This window comes from Saccostrea cucullata, unplaced genomic scaffold (assembly GCF_032062105.1).
Source record: "Saccostrea cucullata isolate Sc308-1 unplaced genomic scaffold, CSIRO_AGI_Scuc_v1 ctg128, whole genome shotgun sequence".
Classification (NCBI taxonomy): domain Eukaryota; kingdom Metazoa; phylum Mollusca; class Bivalvia; order Ostreida; family Ostreidae; genus Saccostrea; species Saccostrea cuccullata.
Window position 1 is genome coordinate 625,987 of NW_026935471.1, and position 19,496 is coordinate 645,482.

Below are 19,496 nucleotides of genomic sequence, written 5' to 3' on the forward strand. Positions count from 1 at the left end.
GAAAATTTAAAAATTAAAAAAATTCTGGCAAAAAAACTAAAAGGTACTTGTACATTATGTTTGTGGAAGATGAAGCACATCTTAATATTAAATACAGTACGTATATCATCTCCCCCACTAGAAAAAAGGTGCAAGATTTTGATGTCATTTTTATGCACTGGAGGAATCAAAACTAAGCAAGGTTTATGATTATACGTATTTTACGGTATTTATTTTGTGATTATGTACATTGATAGTCTTCATTATGAAGACTATTACAAGCTATAGTCTATAACTGCCATCATTCACTATAACTGCCATCATTCACTTGGTTGTAAAAGTGAAGGTTCCACGTACACAGGTTCTTTCTCTTCCATTGCAAGATAAACATCCTCCGTGTCTGGTGTCTGATTTGAAGACGATTCTGTCTCATCAAAGTCAATCAAGTCTTTTTCCTCCTGAATAATCTCAGTTTTATTTTCAACATTCCCTTCTTCTGTGGTTTCTGTTTCGGAACTGTTAGAATTTCGGCTTGCTGAGTTTCTCGAGTTCTCTGCAAAACTTTCCATAGCTCCACTATAACGCGCTATATTTGGAAAAGGGTTATTTGGCAAAGTGTTTTGTGTTCCATCGGGTTTTGTAAATTTAACTTGTGATATTCCAGTGCCGTGCTGATTGTTTTTAATTTCTTCAAAACCGAATGGTAACATAACGTCCAAAACCGGCACCTTCTTGGACAGGTCTGGAATATCCTCACCTAGAAGATCCACAACCGACGCTTGCTTTGTAGGGTTCAAAACCGGAAGCTTTTTCGAAGATATATATGAAGCTTCTCCAGTAAGAAAATCTTTCGAAATGTCATCTTGGCCTTTCTTTGACGATGGTTTAGAATCGATCACCTCTGTCTCAGGCGGAAGTGCTGGTGTTTGAATTGAAACGTTGGATTCATAAAATCGGTTACAATTGGCTTTTGCTGTACGATTCAGAGGCCATGTTTTGATTGAAGAAATTGGAGATTCGGTGTTTTCTTTTTCAGCTTCTGCTGGTATAGTCTCGTATAAATCTTGATCATACTCTGGTGTATTTGTTTCAACAACATTTGCATTTCTTTCAACACTAGCGTAAAGATCATTACTACCCGTATTTTGTCCTATGGGCCAACTAGCAATTGCTGCTATTTCATGCTCTGTATCTTCAGAATCTGAACTTGACGAGGATGACCGATTGTTTCCAAAGGCAGGGAAGGAGACCCTTTTTCTTTTCGGGACTTTTAACACTTTTCTCGATGGAGGTAAACTTGCAGGGCGTTCGGGGAGACTTGGAGGGACCTCCTCTGGGGGCTTATCGTTCATCCCCAAAAACTTGTTCAAGTCTTTTCTGTATTTATCAAGGTCTTCATACTCACTTTCCATATTTGCATATCCAGTTTCACAGGCAACTGTCTTGGTAGGTTCGGAGTTTGAACGTTCGTTTTTGGGTTCATTGAAGCACATACTCTCTGGCTGAGAAAACGATCTAGTAAACCCAGAACTTCCACTCTCGGTGACGACGATTGCCTCTGGAATAGAGACCCTTATTTCTGAATACGAAATAGCACTATCAAACGATTCTTTGTTTCGATGAACCTGTTCGTCTGCCGTGGATGGCTGGTAACTTGAAGGACAAGAAACTCCCGAATCGTGTGATTCGATGGAAGCTGAACGTTTCTCTTCTAAGTTTTCACTAGCCATATGCATATCACTCTGTGCGTTGTGATCTTCGGTTGTACCTATGCATGGTCTTTCGTTAACATTGGGAGAAATGTTCTCGGTTACATCTGAACTCGATGTAGTCTTTGGAATTTCAGATTCCTTTGCACCAGTTTCACATTCCTGGTTGTCTCTGTGTTTAATATTAGCTGGTATGTGACTGTAGCCATGGCTGTCTAACATGACTTCCAATGGTTTAGAACTATTTTCTGTTGCAACACAGACTTTAGCAACTATTTCTGGTTTTATCTCCAATTTGGCTTTATCTTTTAATGTCAAAATATCATACTGGTGTGGAGATTTATCCGACTGAACATGCAGAGAAAGACTTCTTGTGTGTGAATGCGAGTTTTCTTCAGACCTTTCTTCACTAATGTTACTTCCGAGTGTTAAAGAATTACATCGAACTCTAGAGAAATTATCATTCTTTTCTTGCCAGCAAGCAGTTCTCTCCAGAGCGCTTTTGATAGACAAGGTTGGGGAGTTGGTTACAGGACTAGATACTGATTTGTTGCTTTCTGCAGAAGACGAAGCTCGACTTCTTTGTCCGGAATTCGATAAAATGTTGTGAAATCCTCGCTCCATCGACATAGTTCTGTCCCGGGAATCCTGACTCAGACAAGATCGCCTTTTCCTCATTTCGATTGCCTTGTTGATGTTTGTCTTGATCGCCTGCAATATTGCATGTACCAGTGTCGTCTGGAACTCGAATTTGGCTTCTCCACAGCTAGCTTTCCTACAAAAATTATTTATTAAGATAACTATTCCAAAGGTATCAATTCTTCAGAGAATAATAAAGACTGATTAAACGTTACTTACGCCCCACTTTCTATAAACAGGATGTTCTGTCTGCTTGTATCCATGTAGAATCGCTTCAGACAGTCCAGCCTCCATTCCATTCCAGTCTGTCCATTGGTCCCTTCTATAGTAATCACTTCTGGAGATACCACCATTAGGTATTCCCCATGTAAGTTGCAGCGCTTAGCGTCATCATTTGAAACGACAGCAACAGGGAATCCATCTTAAAATGGAATACTTATTATGAAAGCATGAAAGTCACAGCATGAAATGATTGATCAAATCGGATTGCTATCCTTTTTTAAAACTTACCCTGTTCTGTTACTCTCTGGTTTGGCAAGAATATTTGTTTGAAGGCCAATATCCACTGATCTGTTTCGTGTTGTGTCTGTGCACATAGAACAAGGATTGGTGTGCTTTGTACGATCTGGAATGCCAGTTTGTGAGTTTTGGAAGAGCATGGCTCAACAGCTGTGACATTTTCCAAAAGATATGTCTGTTTGTCGGCAGATGGAGGATTTGTTTTTGAGGAAGCCTCGTTCAGAAAGAAATCTAGTTTTGCTGCTAGAGTTCCAGATGCTAAATTGCTCATTTCCTGCATGACAGCCCATTTTCTTCTCCATGTCTGAAAATAAATAATTCTTTTTGATATTTGAGATTATTTTGTAAAAATTAAATGAAGTGAAATTATGTTTTATTTTTACTTAGTAAGTACTGTATATCTATATGTCCTAATTACTTGAAAAAAAATCTAGAGGGCTAGATTTTACACTGTAAAAATTGTGTTTAGGATTTAAACACTTCTATGACGTGTTTAGATCTAAACATGTATAGAAATATGTTTAACAACTAAACACTTATGTCTAAACTTGTTTTATATCTAAACGTATTTAGAAATTAAACACGTTCTGCTGTAAAATGCAGAGTTACGGAAATGACACAAATACTCGTATATTTGACGTTAATTTGCCATCGAAACAAAGTAAATTTAAGGGACGTATCAAGGAGAGATACTGACAACCCAATGGATAAACATGGAGAAATATTGAAAATCATTTGAAAGGCATCTTTTTGCTGCAATATATTAAAGGTATGTTTTCTTTTTATTAATTTAAGATTTGCATTATTAAACAACGATGAGCAATGTAAACATTGCTTGAGGTCGTTTATAGACTTGTAGTTCCAATGCAACTTGAAAAATTGATGTCAATGGGCAGCATACGGTACTTTTACTTAAAAGTCTGACTTTCTTTCCTACAGGTTATGTGAGTGGTCCGGATTGAACTCAAAGCATGTACGTATCAAAGTACCTGCATCTGTGCATGGCGTCATCTTCAAGTGCAAATTGTTGTTCCGTGACCAACACTAAGAAACGTATATTTTAAGAAGTGTATTGGGCTACCCTTAATTCGACAATGTTCGGTGGATTTGAATACATGTACAGTACCAGTACCTAAAATTATCATTTTGTGATTATCCTTGTGCATTTGAAATGGATTACTTTTCAGCAGTTTAATACTGATGGGATATTATATCATGTGGTGCTATGTAGTGCTTTAGGACTGCTGAAGTTATATTGATGACTGACATATTGAACACTCTGCAACCGATTGACACTGTAATTAATCATGCAAAATATTATATGAAATAGATATTTTATAATTTTAATTAAAATATCTTTAATAATGCATTATTAAAAAGATTAAAGGAAGTTTTGATATAAAGTTGCTAGCTTATTTTATTTTTGTTGCTCATCCCTGCGTTATAAATATAATGTATATCATGCTGATAGAACTTATAGAGATAAAAATATTAAATTTGTGTAAAAAAACAGCACACAATTGTTAAGTATCTACATATTTAAACAATCAGAGGCCTTATGATGAATAATTTATATCCGTGAATTTTTTGAAAATTTTGACAATATTATGTGGATTAAGTAATATGCTCTTTATGCCATTAAAATTTACAAGTGTTCATACATGTAGTTTTTCTGCAGCTACACTTGTTTTAATATGTTAAATCTAGATATGTTGAATTTCTAAGCACATAATTAAGAAATGTGTTTAAAATTCAAAATGCCAAGCACTTTTTTTCACCTTCTTTTTTATATGTTGAAAAACATGTAAAATTTCTAAACATGTTAGAAAGTGAGTAAACACTTGAGTGCTTAGATTTAAACACTTTCTCAAACGTGTTTAGAAACTAAACATGTTTAGGAATTAAACATATAAAAAAGAAGGTGACAAAAAAGTGTTTAGAAAAGTGTTTGAATTCTAAACACATTTCTTACAGTGTAGACAAAGAGATTTGACCCAGTAACCTGCGTTTTGGCAACAGCCTCAAGTACATATACATAGAAATTGGCTTTAATCAATTGCAACTGTTATCAGTGTGGAGATATGTAAATTAATGGATACATGATATGTACGTGAATTTGATAAAGAATGAAAGGGGAAGGACAATTCATCGGGGTCTGTTATGTATTGGTCGAGCGATCATTGTTTTTGTTTACTCAGTATCTTTCATATACATTTAGTATCTATAGAAGACAAAGTTATGTAAACTTAAGAATACAAATTTTATAGAGCGTAAAATTAAAGAAAAATTTAATTATCATAAAACCAAAAAGAAGGATAATATGGAGAGCGCAATTTTAGGAAAATCAAAGAAATTTTCCTCAGCATTTTTTTTCTCAAGAACAGCAAGGCTTAACTGTATTGTCGTTGAGAGGTAGATTGTGATATCCAGGTTTCAATGGGGTTTAGGTAGTATGAGAGTGTCGCTTAGCTTTTGTTTACTTCGTATGAACAACAAACAAAGCAAATCTTTGAACAAGGCAAAAACACGGACCCTTGAAAATACCAGAGGTTCGATCAGATACATTGAAAGAGGAAGCATCCCCTATAAATCCGCCATGGAGATCGTGAACCCTATGTATTGATTAAGTAGATGAAACATTCCGTAGCATCCACAAGTCATTTTACGTTATTTATTACGCTATGTGACAGTATACAAAACTACCAGATTTAAAAAGCGTATTTAACACATTTTCGTGTCTCTAACTTCAAAAAATCTAATTGAACTGTAAAGATAAATTGTTAAACAATCTAAAAATTATAATTTTGTAATTTTTTATCGCTGTATTTTGTTTAAATTTCTTTCAAATGTTCAAGCATGTTCTGAAATAAAACGTCACGATTTTAGCGCGTCGTAAAAACCGCATTCTTTTATTCCGCTGTTTATTGGACAACGGAGGATATATTCAGATTTCTTTGTACAGTGGTAGATACAGCTGATCATTCTGAATATAATGATACCAAACACAACTAGCCAGATTCGTATATTGCTATGATCATGGATAGTCAAATGTAAGCTTTTTTTCGGAGAGTTTTTTCACTCGTTTGACGAACCGGTTGCATATGTGTTACAATAATAGATCGAAAGAGAATCTTCTCCTCTTTAGGAAACTGTGTAGATTTATTTTCCTTACATCGGCGCTAAAAAGCGATCCTTCAAATAACAACACCACATATAGCCAGCGTGAATGATATTTGACGTCATTTTCACGCCTTTCACGATTCCTGGAAACTGTTTTGTAATGGAGTTTGTTTACTGTAACTATAGAAATATTCAGAGGGGGATAACTCTCGATGTCTTTTTTATGGGGTACCCGAAAGGGTCATTTTAAATATAATAATTTTTTTTCTAAGAAAAAATACTAATTAAACATGTCAAAAATATAATAAAACATGGAACGATGATTAGAACTGAAAAAAAACTTCTATAAAGTAAAACTGACGTTATAATTTTGAAGCAGTAAGAAATAAAATAAAAATGTAAGAAAATAAGTATCTAGTGTAAAGAAAAAATACAATAGCCTTCTGATTTTTTAATTAAAAGAAATGTAAATAAATTCAATAATTGAGTTCATAAATAAATTAGCCTTTTTATGATATGTTAAATTCTTGAAGACTGTGCTTACAAAATTCATGTCACAAAAATTTTTGTAAGGTTTGTAAAGTACATGGGATATCTTTTTATAATCATAACGTTCATTTTTTCCATTGATATACAGTTTATGTCTATACATTGGCACTGTTTTGAAACTTAACATATATAGTTTTATTTTTATATACAACACAAATATATTGGTAAAAATATAAGTATTTGCCAGGAGCTCATTTTTTTTCAAGAGACATGCCTGGTCCGAGAATTTTTCGTTTGACAGCGAGGGAAGTAAGGCTTACAAAAATTCTAGAATCATTTTCCATGGATGTAGATCATATGCCTTTAATTATGTTGTGTAAATATATATTATATTTGACTGGTAAGTACTATTTCTAAAATTTCTAAGTATTCTTGATTAAAAACTAGCAATAAATTATAGGCGTGTCAGAGCATAAACGTCGGAAGCAAATAGAAAGTGGGGTGACTAATTGAAAGTTCGGGGGGGGGGGGTCTAAAACAATGAAAATGGTAAACCACAATTTTTTTGGCTATATAATATCTATCTTTGCAAAAAAAGTGGGGGGGGGGCTAAGCCCCCAAGATCCCCCCCCCCCCCGGGTTAGAACTATGTAGAGTATGAACATATGGATGGGTAGATGGATAGATAATAAAAATCAAATAGGCAAAATAATATAACTGATGCATCAATGGAGTCTTGAATAAACATTTAATCAAGAAAATTAAATTTGTGGTCCCCCCAGCTGCATTTCATTTCCGGAATTTTTCATTGAGAGCTTCTCGGATGGCTCATGCATTGCACCTCGAAGATATGAATGGAGCGAAGCGGAGTCAGCCAAGGATTGCCAATTGGGAAATTTTCGATATTTTCAACTTTTCATGGCCGACATGTTTTAGTTTTCATTTCTGTCATTTTAAAATTTTCATTTCTGACTCTTTACAGATTGTGCTTTTTGGTAAATAAAACAGGATTGAAGATTCACTTATGAAAAAATTCATTTGCGCAATAAGAATAAATTAAAATATTTACATTCACTGTGTTTTTCTACTAAGCCAACTGTGAAATTGATTTGAAAATCATTTTCGTGTATACTCACGTATAGAAATATACACGGAGACTTAAAAACATTCCTTAAGTATATATCAAATGTCTTGGACAAAGGTTCGGTCCAGTCATTGACATCTAATTTAGTGAAAACTGCATGCTCATTGAGTTCTTTGATGTAATCTTAGTGCTGCATGTACATATGTACTATACATGTACGTGTATATACAAAACGTTTATTTGTTTTACCGGCTGTTTGTGTCTTTGTGGGTGATATGTCATTATTTATGGCATATTGTGCCAAATATGAACGAAGTTATAACCAAAGTTGTTTTATTTGAAAATTAGGTCAAACATAAAGGTCAAGATCAAAGGGGGTAAAAAATCTGTGCTGAAATATTTTGACACACATAATGAACTTGTCTAATAAGAAAGCCTTATCTCTTCTCAACCAAAAAGTTATAAGGGGAAAATAAAAGTATGTCAAATGTCAAGGTTCAAGGTCACAAGGTCAAAATCCATAGTGTATCAAGAAACGGTAATATACATATGAAATGTGAAAGCCGTATCTTTTCCATCGTCACAAACCACGACTAAAATGTACTGTCCTCTACAAAAATTTGAATTTTCAAATAAAATTTGTCATATACAAATTTTAATTGAAAAATTCAAATTTTTGTAGAGGACAGTACGATCCTATCACATAATAGTAAGCGAACTCCGAACAGTGGCTTGTGACTATATATATATATATGGATCTTTTCTCATTCAAAAGATATGACCAAGGTTCAAGTTTTTGAAAAGTAGGTCAAACTTCAAGATCAAGGTCATGGGGTAAAAAGAAATTATAGTGTATTTAGAAAGGTATTGTCACAGTTAAAACGCATGAATTAAATACAAAAATTCTCTTCTCTGTTCTAATTCAAAAGATATGACCAAGGTTAATTTTTTATGACATACGAACAGATTTAGTCTGACTGACAAACGGACAGACGAATAAGATTAAAAGACTCCTCGCTTTCGCGAAAGCTGGACAAATCAAATGTTTTACACGGGATAAAGAGAGGGAGATAGAGAATGAGAGAGAGAGAGAGAGATAAAAAAAATAGAGAGAGAAAAAAGGGAAAGAAAATGATAAAAGGCTTTAATAATTCACAAACAACCTTTAACACACATTAGAAAAGATCTAAATGTTTAACTTAATGTCGTTCAAATAAATTTTTAATTACCCCCCCCCTCTTTTTCTCTTTCAGAATTTATTATATGCTGCTGTCATATTTATGATTAATACTCCGCAAAAAATTTTTTTTATGTCCAGTTCAAACATAATTGTTTGAAGTATTTTTTAATTACATATATTTAATTTATTCAGATAATAACTCTCCGATACCTAATCTAAATAATTTAAGATTTACATCACGCTCCCAGTCAATACTCGTTCCTGATCAATTCTCCGCATCATATCATATGTATTTGTATGAAGAATTTAAAATGCAGTTATTATTATTTTTTAAAAATAATTTACATCAAAATTTCATGATTTTTAGTTTCCTTTGTATAAGTGGATATCACTCCAACTCTCTATAAATCCCATGCGCCGATCCAGGAGTTAAAGGGGCGCCAAAATATAGGCAGGGTCTGGGCGCCGCCTCGAGGCGAAGCCCCCGGAAGGTCCCGGATTCTAGATTTTGTAGGTAAATTTGATGCCTACCGTGTAGACATTTTTACATTTTCTCGACGAAACTATGATTTACGCTAACTTTGACAATTTTAAGGGTGCACCCCCCCTTAAATCCGCCACTGAATCCTGTAATTGCATGCGTTGTGCCTAACCCAAAGATTAATTTTACAAAAACATAAAAACAGTCTTTAAATTTCTAGAGATTCTAGAAAAATCAGCTTCCAAACAAAAGAACTTCCAATATTTTTAAAAGAGTTGACCCAGGGGTTTTAGTTGTGTTGAATTCAAATTCTGAATATTACAGTTTAAATCGGATTGAGCTTTTGTTCAGCTTATTTCTTTTGCGTAACATTGAATTTACCGTTATAGTTTACACATAATCCCAGGTAATAAAAAAGATAGTTGACAATTTCCAAAATTTCATGATTATAAGTCCATGAAAAACTATCGCTTCCTCTTGTCCTGAATACTTAAATTTTGGTTTTTGCGGTGTAACGAGTCAAGTATATTCTATAATTCTTCTCTTGAGTTACAGTGTAGCGAAAACATGACACTATTTAACACGATATATATAATCTAGTAAATCATGCTTTTTTGTAGGTTTTCAATTGCTATGCCATGGAATAATAATAGATATAATTTAGTATTTTTGCTTTATTTAAAAATAATTTGTGATCATTTTTATTGATTGGATTTGTTGACGTCTTATTATAAGCATAACGTCAACGTAACGTTGCGTGTCTTGTATGACCCAATTAATTATACAGGAAGAAGACTCTCACTATCTAACGATTCAGGTCAATCTATGTGCTTGATGCAATTGAACTTTAATAATTCTGGTTCTGGGTAAAAGAAAAAAGAAGAGAGAGAATATATTTTGAATTTATTACTTACGGTTTTGACCTCGATGATACAAGATATTTTCTTCAGAAAAGTGGTCACACACTATGGCAATACCGTTACATTTTGCAATCTATTTTTAGTAACAATGCTTCACCAGAAAATATAAAAATTATTTTTTTCTTAAATGATTTTTAATAAGCTTTGATTTGATATATAACACAAGCGGCAAATACTAAATATAAAATTTGACTTGTGGATGCTACATTCCGTAATCAAATTTATTACAAAAAGAAATGCTTATTAATTGGTTTGAAAAAAAAAATCAGCAAAATACGACCCATGCAATAATGTTGACTGTTGCTACGCAGGAGGGCGTGGCTTCATTATTCAGCGGGTAATAGTGCTTTTTAGTAAATGTTTCTCGATGAATCAGATTCAAGTAATTTACATGAAAGTATAATATTAAATGTTATTTGCTAACAAGTTCTTAATAACAACCATAATTTACGAAATGCCGACTTTAAACAAAGTTGATGAAATCCCTGAAACATCAACATATCTGTGTGTAACCTGTTTCAGTTTATAAATTGATCGTATTTGGAGAATGCTTTTGGGTATCGATTAAGTTGGGAGACATCTGATAGCGAAATATTCCTTAAAAAATAACGCTGACAATGCAAAAGCTTAAGTCTATATTGTTTGTCAAACAATTTAGTGATCATTTTTAATTGATGACTTTAAACTGTTTTAAAAATAAGATCAATGTTATATCTCATGTTGTAATAAGAATACTTGCCAATTCAATTCAATTCAATTTATTCACTCAAAACCATGTAAATGATACATGAGGTACAAAACATATAAAACATATATACATATAATACAGTGGGTCAAGCAGAGGATACACATATGCTAAATAAATTCTCAGTATCAGTTAATAACCTTGGTCCTGACTATGATTCAGTAAGTACTTGTTTATTTCACATCATTGAGTTTTCTTCTATAATTATTCCAAGAAAAAAAATTAAAATTCTTTACTTACATACAAATAAACACATAAATATAGTTAAAAAATAGATCAAGCACCATGGTTGAATCTTACATAATAAGTCAATAGTTTCAATTTATTTTTTGTGTACTTATCAAACAGAGGTATATGCACATAATCAAGCAAAAATGTTAAACCAATATACTAGTAATGCCTTTGTTACACAATAAATTTATAATTATAACTTATATATATATTTTCTCCTGCAAAATAATAGTTTGATATATTTTTCTCCATTTATATGATAAATGGTCTACTTCAAGAGATTAACACTGTTTTTCTTTTTTATTTAAAACCATCAACTGTCTACCTCACTGTTTCATTTCTAAATTATTTGTTTATAATTATATAAACACGGTGTACCTCAAGTTTTCTTTTTAATATTTCTTTATGATTATAAATGATCTACCTTAAGTTTTCTTCCTTTAATACACGAGGGTTCCTTAACCTCCAGATATCCACATTTTTGCACTCCCTCCATTCAATACCCGTGTGCAAGTCTCGACGGTTCGTTTGATAATAGTTCCCCTATCTCTTCTGCATTAATATGCATTATGAAAATATACCTGCATGAGATATCCCCCCTTAGCTGTATCGACCCCTGGTTATCACCGACTGTGGTAAACCAGGTTTAGTGTACGTACCAGTATAAGCTGTGAACGACAGAGGGAGATTTACAATTACGTATTTAATAAGAAAGATTAATACAAGAAATTAAGTTGGAATTTCATGAATTTTTAACTTTTATCTATCTATAAATATCAATAACATTTTGCCAAATGTAAACATTAAGAATGACAACTTCGAGTTGGAAACCAACAGAATTTACGTATATATAAATCTATTCCTTTTATCTGGATAACGAAGAAGCCACAGTAGTTATTTTATTATCTACGTAAAATATTGGCATATAAAAATAATATTTTGGGAAACATTTTTTTTAAAAATATATTTTCATTTTTTTTTTACAGAAAAAAATTGGATTCCCCCACCCCCCTATGAAACCGAAAATTCCGAAACCCTGTTGCACTTCTACAAAAAGCATCAATTATCTTCCAAAAGATAATTTCATTAAAATGAAAAATGTAAGATAAAGTTTTTGGAACCATGGTTTTAACCCCCCCCCTCCCCGTTCGGTCCCTAGGTTAAAAAAATGAATATTACAAAAGTTTATGACTGCACATTTTAACATATTTCATATTGCAGATTTTATGTGGATGCTCAATGAGGTTTCGGCATTTTATCTTCAGGACATAACAACCAAATTCAAAGAATTGTGGTCCCCCGCTTTCGGAGTCTTTGATGGTGAGATTTCATTTTTTATGGCATATTGTGTCAAATATGAAGGCCCTTTCATTTGTCATTCAGAAGTTATCACCGTTGTTGATTTATTTATTTATTTATTTATTTATTTATTTATTTATTTATTTTTTGAAAATTAGGTCAATTGTGAAAGTCATGGTCAAGGGGTCAGAAATCAGAGCATGCTCGGAAATATCTTGTCACAGGAAATGCAGACGTCAAATATGAAAGCCCTGTCTCTTCGATCTATAGGAAAAATCAACATTTTTGAAAATAAGGTCAAAATTCAAGGATATGGTCACAAGATCAACTAGAGGTACTGTGAGCAATGAGCTCACTAAATGATACTCCCGCCTCCCATATGAATATGATGGCAGTATCCATGTTTTGTTGTGGGAAACCCAAAAATTAATGTGTCGGATCAGGGATCTATATACTAACGTTAGTATATAGGTCCCTGGTCGGATCAAAAACTAAAATAGGAGTGTGCACAATGGCAATATGTAAAGAAGATACTGTCGAAAGTCTCATCAAATTTCATCCCATGGTATGAGAGGAGTTGCAGATAAGAGATGGGTACTCCAGAGCATAACAAGCGGGCAGACGGACATCCCGATTACTATATAACCCAGCTCCCGCTTTTCAACCAGAGGCATAAAAACATAGTGTAAATTTTAGAAGGGTCTTGTCACAAGCAATACACATATGAAAGCCATATGACTTCTCGTTCAAAAGTCATGAGCAAAGTTTAAAGTTTTTGAAAAGTAGGTCAAAATTCAATGTCACGAGGTCAAAAATCACACTGTTTTTAGAAAGGTCTTTCCACAGATAATACACATCTTTAATATGAAAGCCCTGTCTCTTTTCATTCCAAAGATATGACCAAGGTTAAATTTTTTGTGACGGACAAACAGACTGACAGACGAATGAATGAGCAATTAATATCGTTAGGCTTATCTTATTTCTCGTCTATATGGTGCATAATTATTCTGGTAAAATTATAGTACAATAGTGAAACACTTGTACATTAGATTTTAAAAATTATTGTAAAGTATTTGGATACCCCCCCCCCTTTTTTTCCACTTCCAACCAAGGCGGAAGAAGGGGGGGTGACAAAGAGGAATAACTCTTACCGGAAGTAACGTAATCAATATAAACATGGCAGATGATGAAAAATCCCCACTGCTGCAATCTTCAGATGATGATGAAGGCCCGCGACTCAGACACAGCCACACCTTCCCCACCACACACCGGAACTTGGATCTAAGTTCTGTCACACCCACAGAGGAGGATCACATTGTCTGTGTGTTCGTTGTGACGTTTGACACACGGTCAGGTAAGTTGGGATGCTTGCTGAGATCACAGAGATAGACCTTTCATCTGTTTACTCTGGGTAGGCTTATGAGAAAATTAGTAACATTTTACAAGTGAAATAATTCAGTTGCATAATGAATTATTAGACTGAAATACCCAACGAAACTTAAGTATTATGAATAATAATTCATGTTATGATACTTGATTCAAATTTCTATTAGGCCTAATATTAAAGTGTTTAGGAAAGTTGTATTTTTAGCTTGTTGGAGAATAGCTTTATCACTAACAAATTAACTATGATGTTTTTAACTTTTTATGGAACAAGAATAAAAAGTGCTACAGGTCACTCTATTGATAGATCAGGCCCGAGCCCATAAAACTTAGACAAGCTCACTTTTGATCTCATTCTCACTTTTACCAATGGAATATGTAGTGGAAAAGTGAGACTGGGATCAAAAGAGAGCTTATCTAATTTTCTGACCCAAGAACCTGATTATAATAAATGATTATAAATTTTCTTTTTTACACTTTTGATCATTTTTAATTGATTCCATTAAATCTTTAATTGCTTTTAATTTCTAGGAAATATGATAGAGTGGTGTACCCCTGATGACTTTGAGCTGGATGGCGTGGAGTTCAAAGCAATGGTCAGTGGATCTCACACACAACAAAAGGACTTTGTGTAAGTACGACCTTGTATATTCACGTACATTTGTTTGGAAAAAGTTATGAGGAGATAAGACAGTACTCTGCATTGTGTGGATTGTTTTTTGAAACTGAGAAAGTCGACAAGTACTATTATGATGACAACAGTTGACTTTATATAATAAAGTTACAATATCAAATGTAAATTGGTACCAAATGTTTTAAATCTGTGTGCAATTCATGACAACATGTGTGGTAAAGTGGAAGTTTGGGAACAGAAATGAAAATGCATCATTTGGATAAGACTGTGTAAGAAGACTAGACTTTATTTTCAATTTTTCATATTCACAGAACTTAATCTGTCATTGTAATTAATTTAAAATTGTCTTTTTTGTATACATTCAGTTAAAAACATTTAAGAATGGCAGAAATCTATCATCAATATACTTCTATATCATCACTAGATTATCTGTATGTATTTTGTGTTCCAGTTACTTCAGAAAGGATCGTTTGTATGGACTGGCCTGTTATGAGAAGATGTCGGTGGAGAGTGAGATTGAGCGAGGGGCCAATCAAAGTACATAGGGATATATAGGAAAAATCTTTAAAAATCTTCTTACACACTTCTCTACCGACACATACAGTTCTTAGAGTCACAAGTCAGGTACCCCCTCTGGGATTTTTAGCTCTTCCAGTAGTCTACCCCATCCTCTTCATCCCATCCTTCCCATTACTCTACAAAGGCCTTGTCTGATAACAAGTCAAGTGCAACCTTGACATCTCTTGAAGTAGAAAATCTACCGTACTTTTCCTTCATTGTCTCATTAAATGTTAAAGCATCAAAGATAATTGAAAGCACTTTCATTTAACATTGAATGTATTCTATGAAGGAAGTATCATGGATAATTTTGATTCAGACATTAAACACATTCTATTAAATCTCATTCATATACAATAACTATACATGTATTTTGATTTTTTATTTTCAGGCACCAGTTGGAGTTACCAGGTATTTATTCTCAGCTTCAGGCTTTCTACAATGATAAGAAAGGAGTGCTTCCAGAGTCAGCCAGCTCAAGGGGGGTAACTCCCACCTCCACACCTTCCACCCCAAGTAGTCTGCTGCCAGAAATGAAGGTGGGTTTTCTGCTGGGTATTTTATATAAAGTCACTGATACTTAGCGATATTTAGAAAATAGGAGTCTGATGACTAAACATCTGTTTGTCGTACAATTCAAAATTTTACTAGAACATTCCAATTTAGGAAAAATGAATTGAAATCTGGAATTTCAGAATTGCATTTTTAATACAGAGGTGTACCCATCCCTGAAATTAAATTACTTACCTTACAGATAACCCACCCTGCTGGCTGCTTCTCACAGTTTATTAAGTTTTTTGGTGCAAACATCTTTATATTATGGAAGTTGGTTCTTCTGCAGAAGAGGATACTGTTTTTCTCTCCACCTCCAATAGGGGTGGTCTGCTATAAAGGTAAGCTACAATGCTCTTTAGCAAAGATGGTCAGTAAATATTACATGTATATGAAAAATTAAAAGTTCAACACACTCTTAACTTGATTCAATTAATGTTTGTTTTTTGTAGCAGGTCTTTTCCTATGTAACAATTAAACACTAGGACGAAGTTTGCTGGTTATGCTTAATACCTGGTAATAAAATGTAGAACAAGACCTCGATATGTAATCTGTGATATTTCTAATTACAAAGTCTACTTTATGACAGTGCTGACCTATTTATGGATTGTTAGACGTATGCAGATCTTAGAGTAATATTAAATAATAATAAAAATTAGATAGAGGCATGGAATTTATAGGGAATGTTATCTAAAAGAAAAATGCATTTACAAGTATAAAACTACATATGCTGGGTACTTGGATGTTCCAGTCTGAGAGAGGATTTTTGTTTATTGTTGTTCAATTGAATTATTTAGAGGGGGTTTTTGTTTATTATTGTTCAATGGAATTATTTATTGTAGTTTACTGTGCATGTTGTCTTGGAAACCATGAGGTAGGAAAACTAGGACATGAGGTACAACCCCATTTCTACGTGAATGTTGCTGATATAGAAACATTGGAAACAGAAGTGGCCTACATTGCATGTATGTAATCAGCATGTATTTTGTAACCATTCAAGAAAATGCATCTTTGAGTATGACATTTTGATATATGTTTTGCACTGCAGGTACAACAGAGAAGATTTTTGAAACAAAGACATATTTACACGATGTTTACGTAGATAACCAGGTTATTACGGCCCATACTCCCGTCATACAAGACCTGCTGAAACTGAGTGATGCTGACAAGGACAAATACAACAAACTCTTAAATCGCAGGTAGGCCGTATGGGCCAGGATTTTCATTCCATGAATAAATTATGGAAAATTATTTTTGTCTTTCTACATGGAGAACTATTTCTGTTACAGGTCTGCAAACCAATTTTCCTATGAGGGTATGGGAGAGGATGTGGTGGATGAAGAGGAATTAATTACAGCGTAAGATTTTGAAATGTTGAATAACAGGTTGTTCCTTTTAATATCTTACTTGCATTAATGTATAATGATTAACAAACAAGATTTTAAATGAGAGTGCTCCTTTCAGGTTTTTTACCCAGCAGAACAATGACCTGTTCAGCACACTCCTGGATGTGGCCCACTCACATGACCGTCAGCTGACCTCCGATCACATGAGGAGCATGGGCCTCGACCCTCAAGGAGATCGCACCTTCCTCATGGAGCTGGTGGAGCATTATGGGATAGATGTTGTCCTCATGGTAGACAACCCTTGCTGCCCTAAATGATTTTCGTTCGTTTTTGGGGAAGGAAAAAATAACAAGGTAGATGAGTAATAAACTGCTCAATTCCTTGTAACATCCTCCAGCATCTGTGAAACAGTTTCTCAGTTCATACATCTTACATGTTTCCCAGAAATGTCAATGGTTTTGGGGCCATAGTTTACATGAATGAGATTTGTTGTCTGTGATAGTTCTATCTGTATGTTACGGTGTTATGACAATTTTTTGCTATTAATGATCATGCTCAATGGGGATTTGCACTGCTTTTTTTAAACAAACTGAGAGAAGAACTAGCGTACATGTAGCTCTCATAAATATTATCACCAGAAAAATTACTTATTGTACAGGACTTGTATAACATGGTCACATGAAGGAGTCTATGGTGTAATATGTTACATGTATACATAAAACCACAGTGTGTATCATTCCCAGGAAGTTGGAGTTTCACATATAATTCAAAAAATCAAAGATAAAAATAATAGCTAAATGTATTACATTGTAATTTAAAGTAACAATTCACATCAACTCAAAACAGACCAATCTGTAGCAAAATTAGTTTTGTCATATTTAGTGTTCAGATTTGAATGATACAAAAAGTAAATGGAATTACAATTATTTGCATGCATGTTCAATTTTCGAATTCAGAAATTACAGCATTTATAGGAAATTATTGTAGCATTTTATATATGCATAAATTGGATATATTAACAGTGACAGTAGGATTCCTTAGATATATAAGTACATGTAGTCCTTGGATTAGGTAAAATATAATGAATAGTTTTGTTTATGTTTTGCACACATTTTTGTTATGTTGGCATTCTTATGATTTGTTGAGAAATGCACTTGTTTAATTAATGAATATTGTGCAGGGTTGTTATTAAATCAATGCATTGGACATATACATGATATATTATAGTCTTTGCAATTAGGATTATTTAATTTGATTTTTTATGGAGTTTATTTAACATTCCTTAATATTTTCTTTAATTCATTACAACAATTAATGAAAGTGTAACTACTATTTTAAATTTATATTATGTTGTATTAAACTATTTATTGTGACAATGATGGGTAGCTAAATGTTGTGGAGATGTTCTGTAGAAGTTTTACCCCCAAAGACAAGATATATTCCTTTCTATTTACTATTTTAAGAACACAAACACATTTGTTAATAATACATGTATTAATAAGTCTTCCTTTGTCCTGCAGTAGATACCTAGGAGATAATTAATACTAGATGTGGGCACAATTGATGCTAAAGTGTATTTTGTTATTTATAGTTATATATAACCACATAGAAATATAAGACTGCATGATTCTTTTTTCTTGAACCCTGTATGTCAGGTTGTAGTAAGATCAATGTTTTTCAGTCAGTGAAAATGTATCTAATGTAATTTTAAATTTTATTTAAATGCTGCATTATGTATATTTGAAGCTTCTTTTATACTGCTTTGATCTCAAGTTGTAGAGCACAAATGATCTTAAAATTTGGACTTGAAAAGTAAGAATGACAAATATTTGTTGTTTCTTGAAGCCAACTCATGCATTGATTGAAAAGAAGTGACCTTAGTTACAAATGTTAAAGGAGTCTGGAGTAAGGAGTTGGTGTCTTAATTCTGTAAATCTATATGTAGATCCTATTCTTTGTATAAAAATGTAATGTAGGATGTGCAACCCAAGTGGATGCACATATCTGACACAACCCTCATTTGAAATCTCTACATTTTTAGTAAAAACAGAGGAATCTACAGACGCAAGACAGGTTTATACATGTACTTGAATGACTGTGATATTGAAAAGCATACACAAAAATTGTGACAGCAATTGTTCATTAATAAGATTGGTTGGGTACCATGGATGCACAGAAAGCATTGGGCAGTTAATCTTAAAAAAAAAAGAAAGTGACACTTTACATTCCTTAGCTGCAAGTCTTTCCTAATGTATTCCTTTATTATGTGGATTTAATCAACATTTCAGACACAAAAAAAATCAATTCATTAAAATGTGTAGTTAGGCTCAGGGTGTAAATGACAATGAATAAAATAAAGCTTTGCCTTTTAATGAAAGCTTCAATAAATGCTCATAAAAGTCTCATCATTTTCAATCCATGTGTTTTCAGATTTGAAATTAATCATTAAGTGTATAGTTATTGCTTTGAGAAAGCTTTTCTTGTCTAAGAGTGCCCATTTGTCTGCCAAGTGTTGTTTGTAAACATTTCACTTTAAAAATCTTTCCATAGCAACAAGGTAAAGCCACTTTTTCAAGGAGAGATAATCAAAATATATTGAAACTATGTTAGATATGAAGATCACTTCAA

At 33.3% G+C, this 19,496-nt stretch overlaps 2 protein-coding genes across 2 annotated transcripts; one reads left to right on the top strand and one right to left on the bottom strand.

Annotated features, from left to right (window-relative positions):
- Nucleotides 1-293: 293 nt before the first annotated feature.
- On the bottom strand, nucleotides 294-11,670 carry LOC134242961 (uncharacterized). Its single transcript, XM_062725174.1, has 4 exons — nucleotides 11,521-11,670; nucleotides 2,838-3,150; nucleotides 2,547-2,748; nucleotides 294-2,463 (listed from the first exon to the last, which is right to left on the bottom strand). Exons 1-4 carry the CDS (start codon nucleotides 11,590-11,592, stop codon nucleotides 300-302), a joined length of 2,751 nt encoding a protein of 916 aa, XP_062581158.1. The 5' UTR covers nucleotides 11,593-11,670; the 3' UTR covers nucleotides 294-299.
- Nucleotides 11,671-13,558: 1,888 nt separating this feature from the next.
- LOC134242962 (DENN domain-containing protein 11-like) lies at nucleotides 13,559-19,217 on the top strand. The gene is given in 10 exon segments (XM_062725175.1): nucleotides 13,559-13,749; nucleotides 14,310-14,409; nucleotides 14,864-14,943; nucleotides 14,946-15,036; nucleotides 15,362-15,509; nucleotides 15,725-15,863; nucleotides 16,365-16,487; nucleotides 16,571-16,721; nucleotides 16,812-16,880; nucleotides 16,987-19,217. Coding segments are annotated over 10 exon segments (1,278 nt in total). The 5' UTR covers nucleotides 13,559-13,571; the 3' UTR covers nucleotides 17,186-19,217.
- The last annotated feature ends 279 nt before the right edge of the window (nucleotides 19,218-19,496 follow it).